This window comes from Gracilinanus agilis, chromosome 6 (genome assembly GCF_016433145.1).
Source record: "Gracilinanus agilis isolate LMUSP501 chromosome 6, AgileGrace, whole genome shotgun sequence".
Taxonomy (NCBI): Eukaryota; Metazoa; Chordata; class Mammalia; order Didelphimorphia; family Didelphidae; genus Gracilinanus; species Gracilinanus agilis.
This window is the reverse complement of record NC_058135.1, coordinates 90,604,521-90,621,255: the sequence shown is the minus strand read 5'-3', so window position 1 is coordinate 90,621,255 and position 16,735 is coordinate 90,604,521. Positions and strand designations below refer to the sequence as shown.

The 16,735-nt window shown below is 35.3% G+C and overlaps 1 protein-coding gene across 1 annotated transcript in view; it reads right to left on the bottom strand.

Moving 5' to 3' along the window:
* Positions 1-16,735, bottom strand: part of GLRA3 (glycine receptor alpha 3) — a 173,978-nt gene that overhangs the window by 120,931 nt on the left and 36,312 nt on the right. The window contains exon 3 of the mRNA XM_044681669.1: positions 781-848. Within this exon, the coding sequence (XP_044537604.1) occupies positions 781-848 (68 nt within the window). The remainder of the gene's footprint in view (positions 1-780; positions 849-16,735) is intronic.

The window sequence follows — 16,735 nt, the reverse complement described above, 5'->3', positions numbered from 1 at the left end:
CAAACTATTCCTGTGGGCCAGATCCAGGCCATAGTTTGCCCATCACTGCCTTAAGCAATTCACTAATCACTACAGCCCCACATCCAGATGTAGTGATTAGGGAATTGCTTAAGGCAGTAATGGAAAACTATGGTCTGGATCTGGCCCTCAGGAATAGTTTGCCCATCACTGACAGAATAATACTATTAAATGATATACATATTTTAAGGAACAACAGAATTACAAATTAAAGCGAATTATTAGTTATCTAATCTATTAATTTAAACAAAGGACCATTATTCAACTTGAATCAATAAAGAATGACATTGATTTATATGTTAAATATTCAGATGTTTTTTGTGTTTTTAAGCATTAGGTCATAGAATTAGTTGCCTGCAAAAATCAGTTTTCACTGTATTTATAATTATTCTTTAAAATGGTTTCAATTTAAGTGTAATATTTATGTATACCATGAATCATTCCACAATCAACATGTGGCCAAGTTATATGAAGATAATTTTCAAAAGAATCATTGCAACATATATTAATTGACTATATGCTTCAAAGTATTAATCATGAAAAAAATTAAAGCAACTTTGAAGTTTCCCCTCAAATCACACCAAATAATAGTTAGCAGCTAAGGTTTTCAAAGCACTCTAAAATATTAACTTATTTTATCCTCACAACAATTCTGGTCAACAGATGCCTACAAACACACATACATATTTATCTGAGAGCTGGCTACTTGATTAATCATGAATGACTCCAAGTTGAAGTATTTTACAGTGTAAAATGACTTACCATTGTTGTCTCTGCAATGGATCCAAAGCTATTTATGAATATGTTGCATGTGACATTAACTGGAGGGCCTGAAAAAAAAAGAAAAGAAAAACCAAAAATTTAAGAGGTCATAGAGGAAATTTCCCTGGGCATTCAGTCAGGAGATCTGGGGTTAAGTGGATGGGCTGTTGAGAGACTTTGGATTACATACTCTCTTGACCTTTCTAAAGGACAATTACATTATCTTTACTATGGGGATCATAGTAATGGTAGCTTTCTTAAAATGGTAAAATGGTAGCTTTCATAAAAGCATTTATCTTCTGGGCAGAAAGGTGGTACAGTTGACAAAGTACCAGGCCTAGAGTTATGAAGTCCTGTGTTCAGTTTTGACCTTAGACTACCTGTGTGACCTTGGGCAAGTCATTTAACTCTGTTGACCTTAATTTTTTATTTGTAAAATGAGGTAGAGAAGAAAATGGCAAGTAAGTATACTCTTTTTTGCCAAGAAAATTCCAAATTAAGTCATAAAGCATTGGATATGATGGAAATGATTGAATGACAACAAAAAGAACAAAAAGCACTTATTATGTGCCAGGCATTATGCTAAGAGCTGTATAGAACTAAGAGTTTGTTGTTTCTCTGCAAGATTAATTCTAGTTCTCTTTTATAAAGGTAACAGATTTGGCATTGGGAATTGATTGATATTTTTCTCACTTTCTGATCACCTAAAAAGCATAAAAATCCCTACCAACAGGTTAGAAACTCTCTTACCTGGTTGAAGATCTTATGACTCATCATACCCCGTTTCATTGACCAGCCCTGCTTCCATATGGAGACAGTGTGTGTGTTTGTGTGTGTGTGTGTGTGTGTGTTGCATTCAGAGAAGATTGTTGCTTATCCTTGTTATGATATGCATTATGTGTTAGGGCTCAATAAACCCTTTGTTAACTTTTTACAATTTGTGAATGCCTCATTTTGTCCCACCATTGAGCATGAACTGAGATGGTACTGATGTTGGACCTATCCTTAACAATTTTCCATCGAGAAACTTAAGAGAAACAACAGGAATTTTTACCAGGAAAAATAAAAAGCAAGTACATAGTCGTTTAGGAAGAAAAGATATCAACAACTGGGAAAATTAAGAAAGGTATTGCTTAATTTGAGTCTTGAAAAATGCATTCTAAACATGGAGGATATTCAATATAATTGAGACAGAGTTATGTATGAAAAACATTAATGAAGCCAGTTTTGTGTGAATCCAAAGTGCACATCAAGGTGAGTGATATTTAATAAAGCTAAAAAGCTTTATTAAATGGTCTTGGTGGTCTTTAAGTTAAATAAATGGTGAAGGATGGTCTTGAATAACTTTAAAAGTCAAACAAATAAATTATTCTTTATTCTAGGGCATAAAGTAGCAAGTATGTTTATGGAGAAGGGAAATAACATATTCATACCTATACTTAGGAATTACTTCTTCAGCTATACAGAAGGAAGAGGTATTAGAATGGAGATATTGGAGCCAATTGAGACAAATGGCAGATAATTTCCATGGTCTGTGCTAGGAGTTATAAGGGACTGAATTAGATGGTAATGTAGTGGAAAAGGGATGGATGGGCTATGTTGTGGAGGTACAACTGGTAAAATATGGCAGGTAATTGAATATGAAGGTCAGTCAGAGTAAAGAATCAAGAAACATCAGAGTTACAAATAATTGAGTCTAAATGGATGGTGATTTTCTTGCTAAAAATAAGGAGGTTCAAGTGACAGGTGAGTTTGGGTAGAAAGATAAGGAACTCTTTCTCAGACATGTTGAGTTTGAGATGTCTATAAGGCATCTAGTCTGATGTATCTAGTCTGATGTATCTAGAATGTATTGCATGATTCAACTACTCAGGGTTAGACGTATAAAACTGGGAGTCATTGACAAAGAGATAACTGTGACCATAGGAGGGGATGAACTCACCAAATCAGAACGCATATAAAAAGAAATGAAAGGCTCAGTATAGTGTTTTGAGACTACTCACAATTATAAGCCATAATATTAAAGGAGTTCTCAAAAGAGCCTGAAAAGGAGGCTGGGAAGAGAGCACTATCACAAAACTAGAGAAAACATAGTGTTCCGGGAAAAAAAAAAAAAAAAAAAAAGAATGAATTACTGAGGTAATCTGTTTTGATGAAGTGGATTGATCCTGTGCATTAAGTAAGAGCAACTTTATTTTCAATTCTACATCAGCCAATCACTAACATTGTGGCTCCTGAGTAAATCGTTTCATGTTTTTCAGTCTTAGTTTCTTCATATATAAAATGGGAATAATTATAGCACCTACCTCTCAGAATTGTGAGGATTAAATGAGATAGTACATATGAAAAAGCAATTTATAAACCTTAAAGTGGTATGTAAATGTTAGCCATTATTTTTAAAAAAATTATGACCTCTTGTCCACATTTCTGATGAAGAAATATGTCCTTGAATACCCATTAGAATGCAAACTGTTAATGAATAGGTTATATCTCCAGGGCCTAGAACATTTCCTGTTACAGAGTAGGTGCTTAATAATCACTTGATTTTTAACTAAAAGGATGAACAGCACCAAAGTCCTGAGTCTTCAGCAAAATTTCCTCCATCCCTCACCAAAAAAAAAAAATTGCTCCCTCCATCTTGCAGAATAGTTGTTGGCAAATATATGTAAAAAGAAAATTAGGCAAATATTTAAAACACTTCACAATACAATTGGGAGACCAAAGTCCTAGCCTAATTCTATTACTGAAGGGCTATGTGACCACAGACAAGTTATTCTTGTTTAGGCCTTATTTTCATTGTGTAGAAAATGAAAGGATTAAATTAGATGATTGTGTCTCCAGCTTTTCTATGAACCTATGATCTGATTGATTTTATGTGATATATCTTAGCTTCAAGTAGGTATAAAATGGTAAGGGACATTCCTAGGCAAATCACAGGCTGCTAAGATACTGCATTCTTGTTTTGGGGGTGCAGTATGTTCACAGACAGAAAATGAAGTCAGAGATGAGGAAGCAGGCTGTAGTATCTAAGATTTAATGCAAAATAAAGACCATTTTCAATCTCTTTTCTAAAAATATATTTTCAATCTCATTAAATATTTCCCAATTGCATGAAAAATTTTAACTAAAAAAATTTTGAGTTCCAAATTCTGTCCTGTTTTCTCCTCTCCTACACTTTAAGAAGGTAAGCAATCTGATATAAATTATACATGTGAAGTCATGCAAAATATATTTCCTTATTAGCTATGTTACTGAAAATGTCTATAAAATCAAGAAAAAGAAAGTATGCTTCAATCTGCTCTCAGAGAGCCTCAGCTCTCTCTGGAGGTATATATTATTTCTCATCATGGGTCCACTGGGATTGTTTTGCTCACAGTAGGCAAGTCTTTCACAATTGATCATTCTTGCAATATTGCTCTCAGCCCCATTTTTATGTTGTTTTCTGAATATAAAGCAGAAACATGATATTTTAAACAAGCAAAGCCAATTTGGGAATTCACCAAACATTTTAATAAGTCCCATCTAAACAACATTATTGTACAAATGGATGTTGAAAAGTGACATAACCCCTGTCCTCAAGGAGCTTATATTCTACTATAAAGAAAGAAAATATAAAACATATTCAGACAAGAAATAAAAATACATAGGGCATAAGAAGGGCAAAAATGAAATCCAGACAAAACACTCCAGGAAAATCTGAGGAGGATTAATAGAAGGTGGAGGAGATTGACTCTCAGTGGAAAGAATGTTGAACTTGGAGTCCAAGGACTTCACTAAGAATCTTACCTTTGCCATTTATTGCCCCTGTTAATTGGGTAAGACATTTAATACGACTAAGTCTCAGTTGTCTAATCTATAAAGTGAGTGGTTAGAAAAGATGGCCTTTGAGGTATTTTCTAGCTTTAGGTCTAGTGTAGGAGCTATAAATTGAAAGGATCAGGGAATAAGTGGTCCCTGAGATGGGCCTTGAAAGAAGATCATTTCTACCAATAGAAATGAGATGAAATTTTGCTGTATGTATAATGAACTGGCTGCACAAATACAATAGGATCCCTGTCTCATCAAAGGGCATATTTTAAGACTTACCACGGCTAAAACCACAGATATAAATGGACGTTTGATCCTTCACACACACACACACACACACACACACACACACACACACACACACACACACACACACACTCCTGCCCCTTGGCTTTATTGTCTATATCCTTTGCACTGCCTCCTACCCCCCCCCAAAAAAAAAAAAGTGAAAGTGAAAGCAGAAAAGAATGCCACTAGGGCTAGACCCACTGCCATGGCCTGACATTTGGAACCTCTCAGGAGGCCTTCTAGGGCTTAGCAATTGACCATGGACACTGAGACTGCAGAAATGGGGCCCTACTTTAAAAAGAGACAGGGAATACAGGACAAGTTTGGGGAAAAGAAATCTTGGTTAGAACAGAGTATCCTAATAGAAGCATTGGAATAAAGCAAGAAAAAGATTTGGGAGGCAGGTTATGGTGGGCCTTGCATGCCAGTTTAAGGAGTCTTTTTTTTTACATAGTGGCAATAGGAAATAAATTTGTCTTAAGGCAATTACTTTGACAACCATTGAAGAATCATCGACTTCCATTAAAGTGCTGCTCCCATGCCTCATAGTGTTATGGAAGTAACCCTGAGTTCTTGATGGATAGTGGACTACACAATTAGGTAAATTCTGTGAACTTGGAAAATCTTTGGATATAGAAACAGTATAAGTCTGTGGGCCTGGAGTCATGAAAGCATGAGTTTAAATCTAGCCTTAGACACTTCCTTGTGTGTGACTTTAAGTGACAACTCTGTTTTTTGTCTCAGTTTCTTCATCTATAAAATCGGTATCTTAATAGCATCTACCTCCCAGGGTTCTTGTGATGATGAAATTCAATTATAATTATAAAGGGTTTAGCATAATGCTCGGCATTTAGTAAGCATTATATAAATATTATTATTGTTAGTATTCAAAGACTAGATACAGGGCTGCTCATTGCTAGATTGACTAACTAGTTAGTGCAGTTATTTGTTTTTTTATCTTTTTCTTGTCAAGTAAACAACTTTTCCACTGATCTGATTCAGTGAAGCAAGTACCCAAACTGAAGAAATTGAAGTATTTAAGAAAGGAAAGAACAGAATAAAAAGAAGAGGCTGGCAGCTGGCTTGTATAAAGAAGCTATTACAATGTAAATCATCATGATCTAAACTAGAGTGAAGACAATGGTAACAGAGAAGAGAAAGCAGAAGAGAGAGATTTTGGCAAGGTAGAATGAAGAGACTATGTAGATGTGGAGAGTAAGAAGAAAGAATGAAAGATGATTTGAAGATTGTGAGCCTGTGTTACTGGTGGATGGATAATGAGATAATAAATAGGAAAATGAAAGCTGAAAGGAAAGAATGTCACATACCTTTTAATCCAAGTCAACTTTAAAAGTTTATAAATAGCACAGGGCTAAGTACAGACCTCTGGGACATTCCACAGGAGAACTGTTCCCAAATAGGCAATAAGACATTGATAACTTCTCTTTGTCAGGCCTTTTAAATATTTCTGAATCAACTAAACTCTAATGTTATACATTCAGATCACATCTTTGCAGATTTTCCAAATGGATATACAGTAATGATTTTGAATGAATGAATAGAAATGTATGAGGATAGTTGAGTGAGTACATGAGTGTATATATCAATTTGGGAGTCGTTTTCACAAAGGCCAAGAGAATGGAGAAGTGGAAAAAAAGCTGAAATATGCATTAGAACATTTATCCTGCCTGTGGCACTTAAAATCTATATGATCCTGAGAGAATCACTTTAGTTTGTGCTTTTCTGAACTGTAAATAAGGGAGTTGGACTAGATGACAGCTAAAGGTCCCTTTCAGTTCTAAGACTATTGTCTGATGAGAGTTTATAAGGTCAAAAGAATAGAGTTCAGAGAGAAAGGAAATGATGCCAAAGATAGAACACTGGGAGAATTCACAGTTATTGGACAGAAAAAATAGGTGAATTAGTGAAATAGGCTGAGAAGGAGCAGGCAGATGGAGAGGAGGAGAATGAGGAAAGGCAGCCTCCCAGAAGTTCATCCAGGAGAGAAAGGGATGGTCAGAAAGAAAAGGATGACCAAAATATCAATGAAGATGAAAGAAATGCCATTGGTGTTGTTAATAAGTCACTGATGGTTTCATAGAAGACAGTTTTAACGAGGTGTTAGGTGGGGAAGGGAAGCAAGATGAGCAAGTATTTGCTGAGTGCCTAACTTGGTACCAGGCATCATACTAAACACTTTACAAATAGATGAGACATAGTATAAGTGGCTGAGAGAAAGAATTGTGCTAAAGTTGTGAAAGCAGGACTGTAGACTGCTCTTTCTAGTCATTTATCTGGGAAAGGAGAATATCTATGTGTATATAACACACTCATATGTATATATATATACAAATGTGAATTAATATATATATAGATATATACATATATATCTATATATACATATAGATATATATATCTAGTATAGGCACATGGCATATATGCATGTGGATATGTACACTCATGCAATTCATATATGCATGCATGTCTTGAAGAGAGAGTAAGGATGACAACTTTGTACAAGTCTGCCCCACTTTAATCCTATTCATGAATAAGTAAAGACAATATCCTGCTATATCATTGGGCCTTTTCAAATAAAGAATGAACAATATACATGTTTGTTTATGCATATTGCTTTTGTGGATCAGTAGTTTTTCAGCCATGTCTGATTTTTCATGACCCCTCCCCCATTGGAATTTTCTTGGCAAAGATAGTAGAGTATTTTGTTATTTTCTTCTCCAGGTCATCTTACAGATGAGGAACCTGAGGCAAAGACAGTTAAGTGACTTGTTCAGGGTCACACAACCAGTAAGTGTCTGAACTAAGGAAAATTTCTTCTTGACTTCATGCTCAGCCATCTCTTTACTATACCACCTAACTGTTCTTTTTGGATCCTTTATGGATACATAGATACATATATGTAAAAGCAGTAATAAAAATAATGATACTACTACTACTACTACTACTACTACTACTACTACTACTACTACTACTACTACTNAATGATACTACTACTACTACTACTACTACTACTACTACTACTACTACTACTACTACTTCCACTGCTACTGCTACTGTTGTTGCTGCTACTACTATTATTACTTTTGTAATATCATTTCTGCTATGCAAAATGGAGAGCAGAATGATTGACATTTGGCAGTTTGGAACTTAGAATCAACCAAGCCTGGCATGATCCAGCAAGGGCAAGTCAGTTGCTGCTAGACTATAAATAGTAGGATTTTGGACCAAAAGCTTTCTCAATTTGGAGAAGGGATTTTTGGTGGGAAGTTTGGTTGAGAGTTGGGTAGGCCAAATCAATTTAGGATACCTGCATCCAGCTCTGATCACTACCATACTACACTCATCTTCTGTGTGACTCTATACTATACAAAACATCCTGGTTCAGGTTAAGCAGCCTGGCCTGGCCAGGTTGCAACTGAGAAAGGCAAACCTCTTCAACTGCTAATCTCAAACCCTGGTTACCTTTGATTTGATATCATCTGACCATCTGTAGCTTTAGCCAAGGATTCCCAAATCTCTTTCGTTCAGTTCCCTGTTTCCCTTTCCCTAAGTCTGTTATCATTAAATCTTGAAACTTACTTATTTGGATGTCATTTTTACCTTAAGGATTATAAAAAATATCCTTGGGTGTCTGAAGGAAGAGGGATTACTCAAACTAAAGTTAAGCCGCAGTCACTAGCATTATCCATCATTGGAGCCAGGAGAAACAGTCAAAGTTGCTGTGTGATCTAACCCAGTCTCTTTACTCAATCACTTATTCCTGGGACACTGTTATATTGAAGCTGGGTGTATTAGTATATTCACAAATACTCCTGTGGGGTCCTTAGTGTTCACTATCACAACTTAGTGATACATCTAGGGATTTCTACACTCACTCAGCTTCAGCTCCTCATACCATCAGAGGAACTTGTGCCATCCATTATCCTATAACACTTTTACTATCAAGCATATATATAGGCTACTTTGTGGCAGGCTGAAGGCTATACAGTTACTATGTGATTGGATTTTAACTCAGTTCTTGCCAAGGTCAAGCCCAGAACTTTAGCTATTGAACCACCTAGTAGCATCCATCTATCTACCTATCTATCATTCAGGCCATTTCTCTAGTTAGCTATGTAACTTGAAGAGATCAAGAGAAAATCTGAGTAGGTATGCAGACAGATGTGAAGTATCAAGAGTTAATTGCTACTACTTTATTATAAGATATATAAATATATATAAATATATATAAAGAGTTAATAATAGAGTTAAACTGTTTTAACCCCCATCATGTAGCAAATAGTGAGCTTCACAATGATCCTTAGCACTCTGCAGGGTCCTGATGCTGGCTTAGCACTGATTTCTCTGTATGGTACATGAGTCAGTCTCGCTGCATATTCAAGTATATACAGAATAAATACGTGCAGTGTTTTGGCTCAGGTTATTGTACTGTTTTGCGTCTTTCATCTTGGCTAGATTTGTAGATGATAATTTGGCCACTGTCTTTTAAGTAAACCAGATCATTCAAAAAGTCCCTGTGAGATGTAGCTCAGTGAAGATAATAAATTTTCCATTATGGCTACAGAAGAGGGACCTGTTTAGTGATTTCTGGCCAATCCACTATTTTCCATGCCAGTAAAGAAATTGTTCAATCTATTCAGTTCATTAGCTGTTTTACAAAAACAGCACATAAATGTATTAACATCCATATAATAGAATTTCTATTTTAAATTATTTACCCATTTAGCCACTGCTGGCCTTAGAGTCAAATGATAATAAATATAAGTGTTTTAGTAGCACATTTTCTCATGATTATTCTCTCTCTAAAACCATCCTTAAATTCAGCATAGCAAGAACATTATTAAAATAATTTAGAGGAGTATGAAGGAAAGGACTATACATATTAGTAATATAAGGTTACCTTTTACATTAGGAAATTATTTGATAGGCAAATCTATAGCAAAAAGAAACAAAAAATCAGACTAGAAAAATACACTCACTACCAACAAAAAACAATAGAAAAGTGACATGACAAAGTATTTATAATCTCTGATGGATCAAGTACAATGGATGATATTTTTATATAGCTTGACGTTTTCTTTAAAATACTTGCATATTTTCTAATTTTTAGACTCAGATCAAAATTTCAAGTTGTAGGGAAATTCCGGTCAAAATTATTTCTTATTTGAAGATCCTTCTCAGTCTCCATTCTCCACATCTCCTGTTCATTATATATGTTTATAACTTAGACTTCTGTTCTAGGTCTTTTTTTTTCTCTTCATTCAACTCTCTTGGTAATCTCATGAAGCTCCAATGAGTCCAACTATCATTCCTATGTACATGACTCCCCAGAGTAGCCATCATTTCTCTCCTAAGCTCCAGTCCTGCATCTCTAATTGCTTTCTGGTTATCTCTCTGTCTTATTGTCATAGGACTTATCAAACCAAACATGTTTCAAACAAAACTCATTACATATTTCCTCTAAACTTACCTCTCTTCCTAACTTTGATATTTTATCAAGGTTACAATCATGTTTCCTGCCAACAGGTTCAAGACTCTGGAGTCATCCTGGACTTTTTACTTTTACTTCCTGCCTCTAATCAAATTATCCTGTGTTCGCCATTGTATATCTACAACATCACTCAAATTGGGCCTCTTCTTTCTCATATCACAAACCCCTAGTTTAGGCCTTTATCACTTCTTACCTACACTATTGCAATAAATTGAATCTAAGTGTCATACCTTCATTCTCTTCCCTTTCCGATATATCTTCCATGACTGCTAAATTAATATTTTTAAAGCAGAAGTGTGATGGCATCACTCTGGTATTCAAGAAGCTTCTGTGACTCTTGCCTCTAGAATAAAATAGCAAACTCTTCCTTTCTACACTGAAAGCCTATAGACACTATGATCTTTAGCAGGGGAATTTTCATCTTATTTTGTTTCCAGGACTCTACCCCACTTTATGGTTGGGAACCCCTCTACTTTACTCCATGACACCACTGTGGACATACTCCCATTCCCTTTTGCAAATATGCTTTATGTATTGTCTTCCCTCTTTAGAATATAAGCCCATTGAAGTCATAGACTATCTTGTTTGCTCAGATTTTTATACTTTGCAATTAGTACAGTACTTGCTATACAATAAGAGCTTATAAATTCTCTATCATCTATTCATTAATCTCACTTTTCTTTGTCTCTCTTTCCAGAACTGATTTCATCTCAGACTCTCACATACATTTAATGCTTCTCCCTAATGCCTATTTGATGTTCCCTGGAAATGACATTTTGGACATTGCACAGATTCTTTCCCTAGAATTCTCTCACTTCTCACCTCTGCATCTTGGAACCTCTAGTTCCCTTTGAGAATCACCTCAAGTATCCTTGCCATCAAGTATCATTTCCTAATACCTCCAATTAGTAGTCTTATCCTGAAATCATTTTGTATTAAATACACATGCACATCCTTACTTAATAATTAAAGGTCTTTCCCCAGTAGAATGTAAGACCATTGAATATAGGAACATTTTCATCTTTATCATTGTGTACATAGATGCTAGCAGAACACTGACACATTGGAGGCACTTGATAAATGTTTGTTGAATAGATTATTTGCATATTGATTTTGGAATAACATGATATAATCATTTTGGTGGATTTCTAAATGTTCATTTCAGAGTAAAAGCTCTAAAAATGATAATCATCATAATGAAAAACAAGATCAGAAAAATGTCCTTGGAATAGTTGACAAATATAGGTTGGTTTGGTAACCCAGGTAGGAGCATTGAAGGACCTCTTTCTGTGACACTGGGAAGAAGAAATTGACATCAAAGCACGGGAAAGAATCAATGAAAAAAGAAGGAAATTAAGAGAGAAACACCAAAAATGTAAATGGGAAATAGGGAGGATAAAGTGACATAATCTGCTGCATTTATGGATATAGAGGGTGATTATTACAGCTTGTATGAGAGAATGAGTGAAGAAAAAAGATGTTGTACAGATTTTAAAGGAAGTTTGGAATTGATGATTCAGGTTTCTGGGATCTGTGTAGAAAGCAATTTCAAAGTGGATACAAGCTATGGCCTTAGGAGAGTAAGGACAGTTCGATGAATTCACTGATGGGAAATAAAGGAAGTTGGCTGACTTTGAGGTTCAACTTGAGTTATGTATTTGTAAAGAAACATGATGTAGTATCTATTCTGTGTTCCCCTCATTTAGAAGGAGAATGCTCTACACCAGTGATGGGCAAACTACAGCCCAGATGCGGGCCCCCTGAAATGTTCTATCTGGCCCCATGGCATTATTCCTAATCTGACGAATACAATGAGTATGATACATTACAATGAAACTTTGAAAGAGTTGCCTTAGAAAAAGACAGACAGATGAGCATTTCCTTTCCTTTGGCCCCCTCTTTAAAACATTTGCCCATCACTGCTCTAGACAATTTAAACTCATTGGAAAGAGGTGTGATTCCCTTGAAAGTTGGCAGCCTGTGTCAGAGGACAAGTTGTGCAAGGTCAAAATAAACCTTGACCACCCTGATTTTTGATAAAGATATATAAACATTGTATACTTATACAATGACATACTATTTAACTTCAAATGACAGTTAGTCGATAAAGAGAGGCTGAGAAACTCAGAGAAATCAGGGTAAGGACAGTCACAGGACTTCTTACCCTTGCCATGGAGATACAGAAGTGCGATTCGTTTTTTCTCTCTTTACAGGTTCTACAAAGGAAGTTGAATTGGTAGAGCTTAGAAGAGATGGGAATTAAAAGTTATGAAGAAATCAATTTAGGAGCAAACCCCCAAAGACATAGTGATAGCAGACAGCTGTCATTATCAAGGCAATTTTGTGTTCTTTTAGTTCCAAGAATCTGGGGATTTGTACATAGGGTTAGGATTTTCAACGCTGAATAAAGGAAATAGGAGCAGAGCTAGAGAAAATGGCAAAAGTCTCATTGTGATTGTACTGAAATGGAGCTTTGGTAGCTCGAAGGCTTTTGATGTAGCCACGTGTGACAGCTATTTTAAACACTTGGGTCTCTCAGGCTAGCACACATGTAGCTGTTTATTTGGTCATTGTTGTCAAGCCTGAAATACAATAAAGTTGTCAACATGTAGGTAGAAGTGCTCATCTATATTCCTACACATACTTAGGTAACTAACACATGTTTGTATATACAGACCTATATTCATATATTTTTGTATATTTATTCAAATGGATATATAAACATAATGGGGAGTTATGATATATTTTCCCATACTTATGCCCTACAACTAATAACTAATTATTAATATTAGTAAAACACTTAAATATAATAGTTTCAAATAAGATGGAAAGAAATACAGTCATTACGATATAGCCCTCATTGTTTAGCCTAAACCAGTGCCTATAATGATCATAAGCAGAGCCAAGACTTCAGTGGGGCACAGTTTCAAAGAGACTGAAGGGGACAGCTGGGTGGTTCAGTGGATTGAGAGCCAGGACTCTGAGAGCCAGACTCCCATCTCTACAGGAGGTCCTGAGTTCAAATTTGGCCTCAGACACTTCCTAGCTGTGGGACCCTGGGAAAGTCACTTAACATCCATTGTCTAGACCTTACCACTCTTTTGCCTCGGAGTCAATACACACTATTGACTCCAAGATGGAAGGTAAGGGTTTAAAAAATAAATTAAAAAAAAAAAGGGAGATTGAAACCTACCTTGTAGAGTTGTACAAAGCAAATGGGTTTTGAGACATGATGATATGAAAGAAAACACTAAGGTTACATTAGGAAAGTAGAAATATGAACATATTGATTTTTATTTTTCCAGTAGAGGATTTAGAAATCCTGGAGCACCAAGACAAAACTACCTTTACTTGATATTCTCTGGATTCAATTAGGAACTAGGTCATGGAAATAAGGGGTTTCCTTTCCTGCTTCCTAGAGCACTTTTAGAAAAGACTCATAAGGGACAAGAAAATGAGGCATACCTATCTATATTCTTCTTAAAACTACTATCATAGATCTACCCACACCCATACCAAATTATTAGTTTCCACCTCTTCAATATTTTGGAGCTGGATTCAGATCTCAGAAAGATGTAGTGATTTAGAACTGTGAGGAACATTGTGGATATTTAGTATATGCACTACCTCTGAACAATTGATAGCAACCTTGATTGCAAATGGAATGAAGTACTAAAGCATCGTGTATATATTGTTTTCAAGGGATTCAGGGTCCTAGACTGCTCTCAATGAACTACTATTCATCACTTGTATGATTCTGAGCAGGTCATTTCATCTTTCTCAGCCCCAGTTTCGTCACCTAGGTTACAGCTCCAAATTTAAAGCCTAATGAGCTAGTCATCCCCTCTTGTAATATAGAGCATGGTGCAGTGACTCATTATGACCGTCAGAGGGTGCTGTGTATCAGTTTTTTTCCTTCTAAAACTAGAAGACTCTCTTGACTAGTTCCATTAACTAAAATGTCTTTTCCCAAAATACTTTGGGTTGTAGAAGACTTGAGAGCCAGAGTTGTTGAGTAAAGCATAAAATTTTAGAGTAAGGAACCTCATGGTATATACTTCTTAGATCCAGGAAAACCAATAAGTTTGTTTTTTTTTTGCAAAATAGAAAGAATTTAGCTTTTTCTCCAAATGAATTGCTCCTCCTAATACGTATTTTTGGTGTAAGTATAGTTTATTTTTTATTTTTTAGGAGAAAATATATCCTCAGGTCAATTTTTCATGGAAATTTTATTCCCAATTATAGATAATGTGTTTTTGGAAATCCCAAATTCACATCCTATTCTATCACAAGGACTAAATGAATGGCATAGGTTGAGTAGTCTAACATAATTTAAAACTCTGTCAATGGTACCTAAATTCCATAATTATTTTCCTTGTGAGATTTTAAAACATAGAAATTATGTACAAGGGACATTTAAGAAAATTTGACCTAATTCATCCAAATGGCTGTCCAAGAACTTTGGGAAAAGATCAAAGAATTTTTTTCAGGTAGAGATAGCTCAGGGGTACTGAAGTACAGGACTCTGTACAAAAGGACATTTTAGTAAAGAAAAAAGTGGCATAATAGGGGCATAGAATACTTTGGGGTATAAGAATTGAGAGATACTCAGATGGGATTGCAAGGATACATAAAGAATTTTATGTTTACTTGTAAATGTTATGTAGGTCTGACCTTGCCTACTGCTCAAGTTGAGATTATGAAAGTTAAAAAAATGCAAAATTTATGAAGAGATGGCTGTATATATTATGGTATATAGTCAAATGATTATAAATGGGCAAGGTAATCAGTATAAAAAAGTTCTAAAATTTGAATATTATAAATAGGTGAAGGAACTGAATACTAGAGAGGAACAACCCCTGGAAACATGGACTAGGAAGGATATGGTATCTTCACATATGTGAAAGCTTATGCTAGAAGAAAGGGAATTATTTTGTACATTTCTGTAGAACCAATGCACATAAATTAAAAAGAGGCATCATTCATGTTTGCTATAAGGAAGGATATTTTAATAATTGCATTTACTTATTGATAGACTACCTTGAGTTATTTGGCAATATATTCTTCAATGTCATAGGTGTTCAAGAGGAGTGGTGACCATCAATGTTGGTGGGATTCCTGTAGGGTTTCAAGACTTAGGCAAGAAAACCTCCATGGTACACTATATAGCAGTTGGAACAATGCAAGTGGATACTCTGGTAGGTTTGTCCAGTCTAGATGCCCAAATAACAGACTAGCTAAATTCAGAGAGGCCCATACCCAAAAGGTTGTGTGTAAGGTGAAGAGCATTTTTCAAGACTTTAGAACAGGGGAATTGATTGACATTATACCTTAATGAATTCTCCAGATATTGAATTATAGGGCTATTAGGAGTCAAAATAAATTCCCCTACTTTTGCATGCATTACTAACTCTATAAATTAGTGAATTTGCCAAATGTTGAAGAAAACACCCATATATAGAGGTTTTTTTTGGGGGGGGGTTAGCAGATTTAATTTAGGTACCAATTCAGGATTTTAGTTCTTACATGTTGATAAATACATATATTTTTAAACACCATTGGCTGGTTAGCAATAGTGAAATCAAACCAATTTTGCTAAAGAAAGTAATATACATGTTTGGACAAAATTTCTTTTGAAAAACCTATCAGAATTTTTCTTGGAAAATCTTTCAAAGTAGCTGATCCAATAAAGTTCTAATACATTTGTATTTTTATTTAAACCTTTACCTTCCATCTTAGAATCAATGCTATGTATTGGTTCCAAAGCAGAAAAGTGGTAAGGGCTAGGTAATGAGGGTTAAATTACTAGCCCAGGTACACACAGCTAGGAAGTGTCTGAGGCCAGATTAGAACCTAGGACATCCCATCTTTAGACCTGGCTCTCCATCTAATGAGCTACCCAGCTGCCCCCACTTGTATTTTTGAATACGTTTTTTAAGAGAAAAGTTTTTAAAAATTTATTTTCCTTTTTACTTTCCAATGATTACAAAATGATGTCCTGGTTTTCCAAATTAGAGAAGCAACATAACAAGTCTACTTTGCACAGCACATCAGCGTTTTTATATCTTGTAGTCTGAGCAAATGATTACCACTGCATATTTTCCATATTAAACTGAAAATTTATTCTCAATTTGAACTGCTAAGCTTAAGTTTAGAGAGGAAACTTAGACATTCAGAAGGGGAATTTGTCCAAATTTCACTTGGATGAAGGGTTATTTCCTGTTAGCTTGAACCTAGTGATTCCTTGCTATGCAATTAAGCAACCAATGAAGGAAGCAAAATGAACTAAAGCAGTACACCCACAGCTTAAAAACTAAGCATATTTAGAAACACATAAGAATTTTATTTATC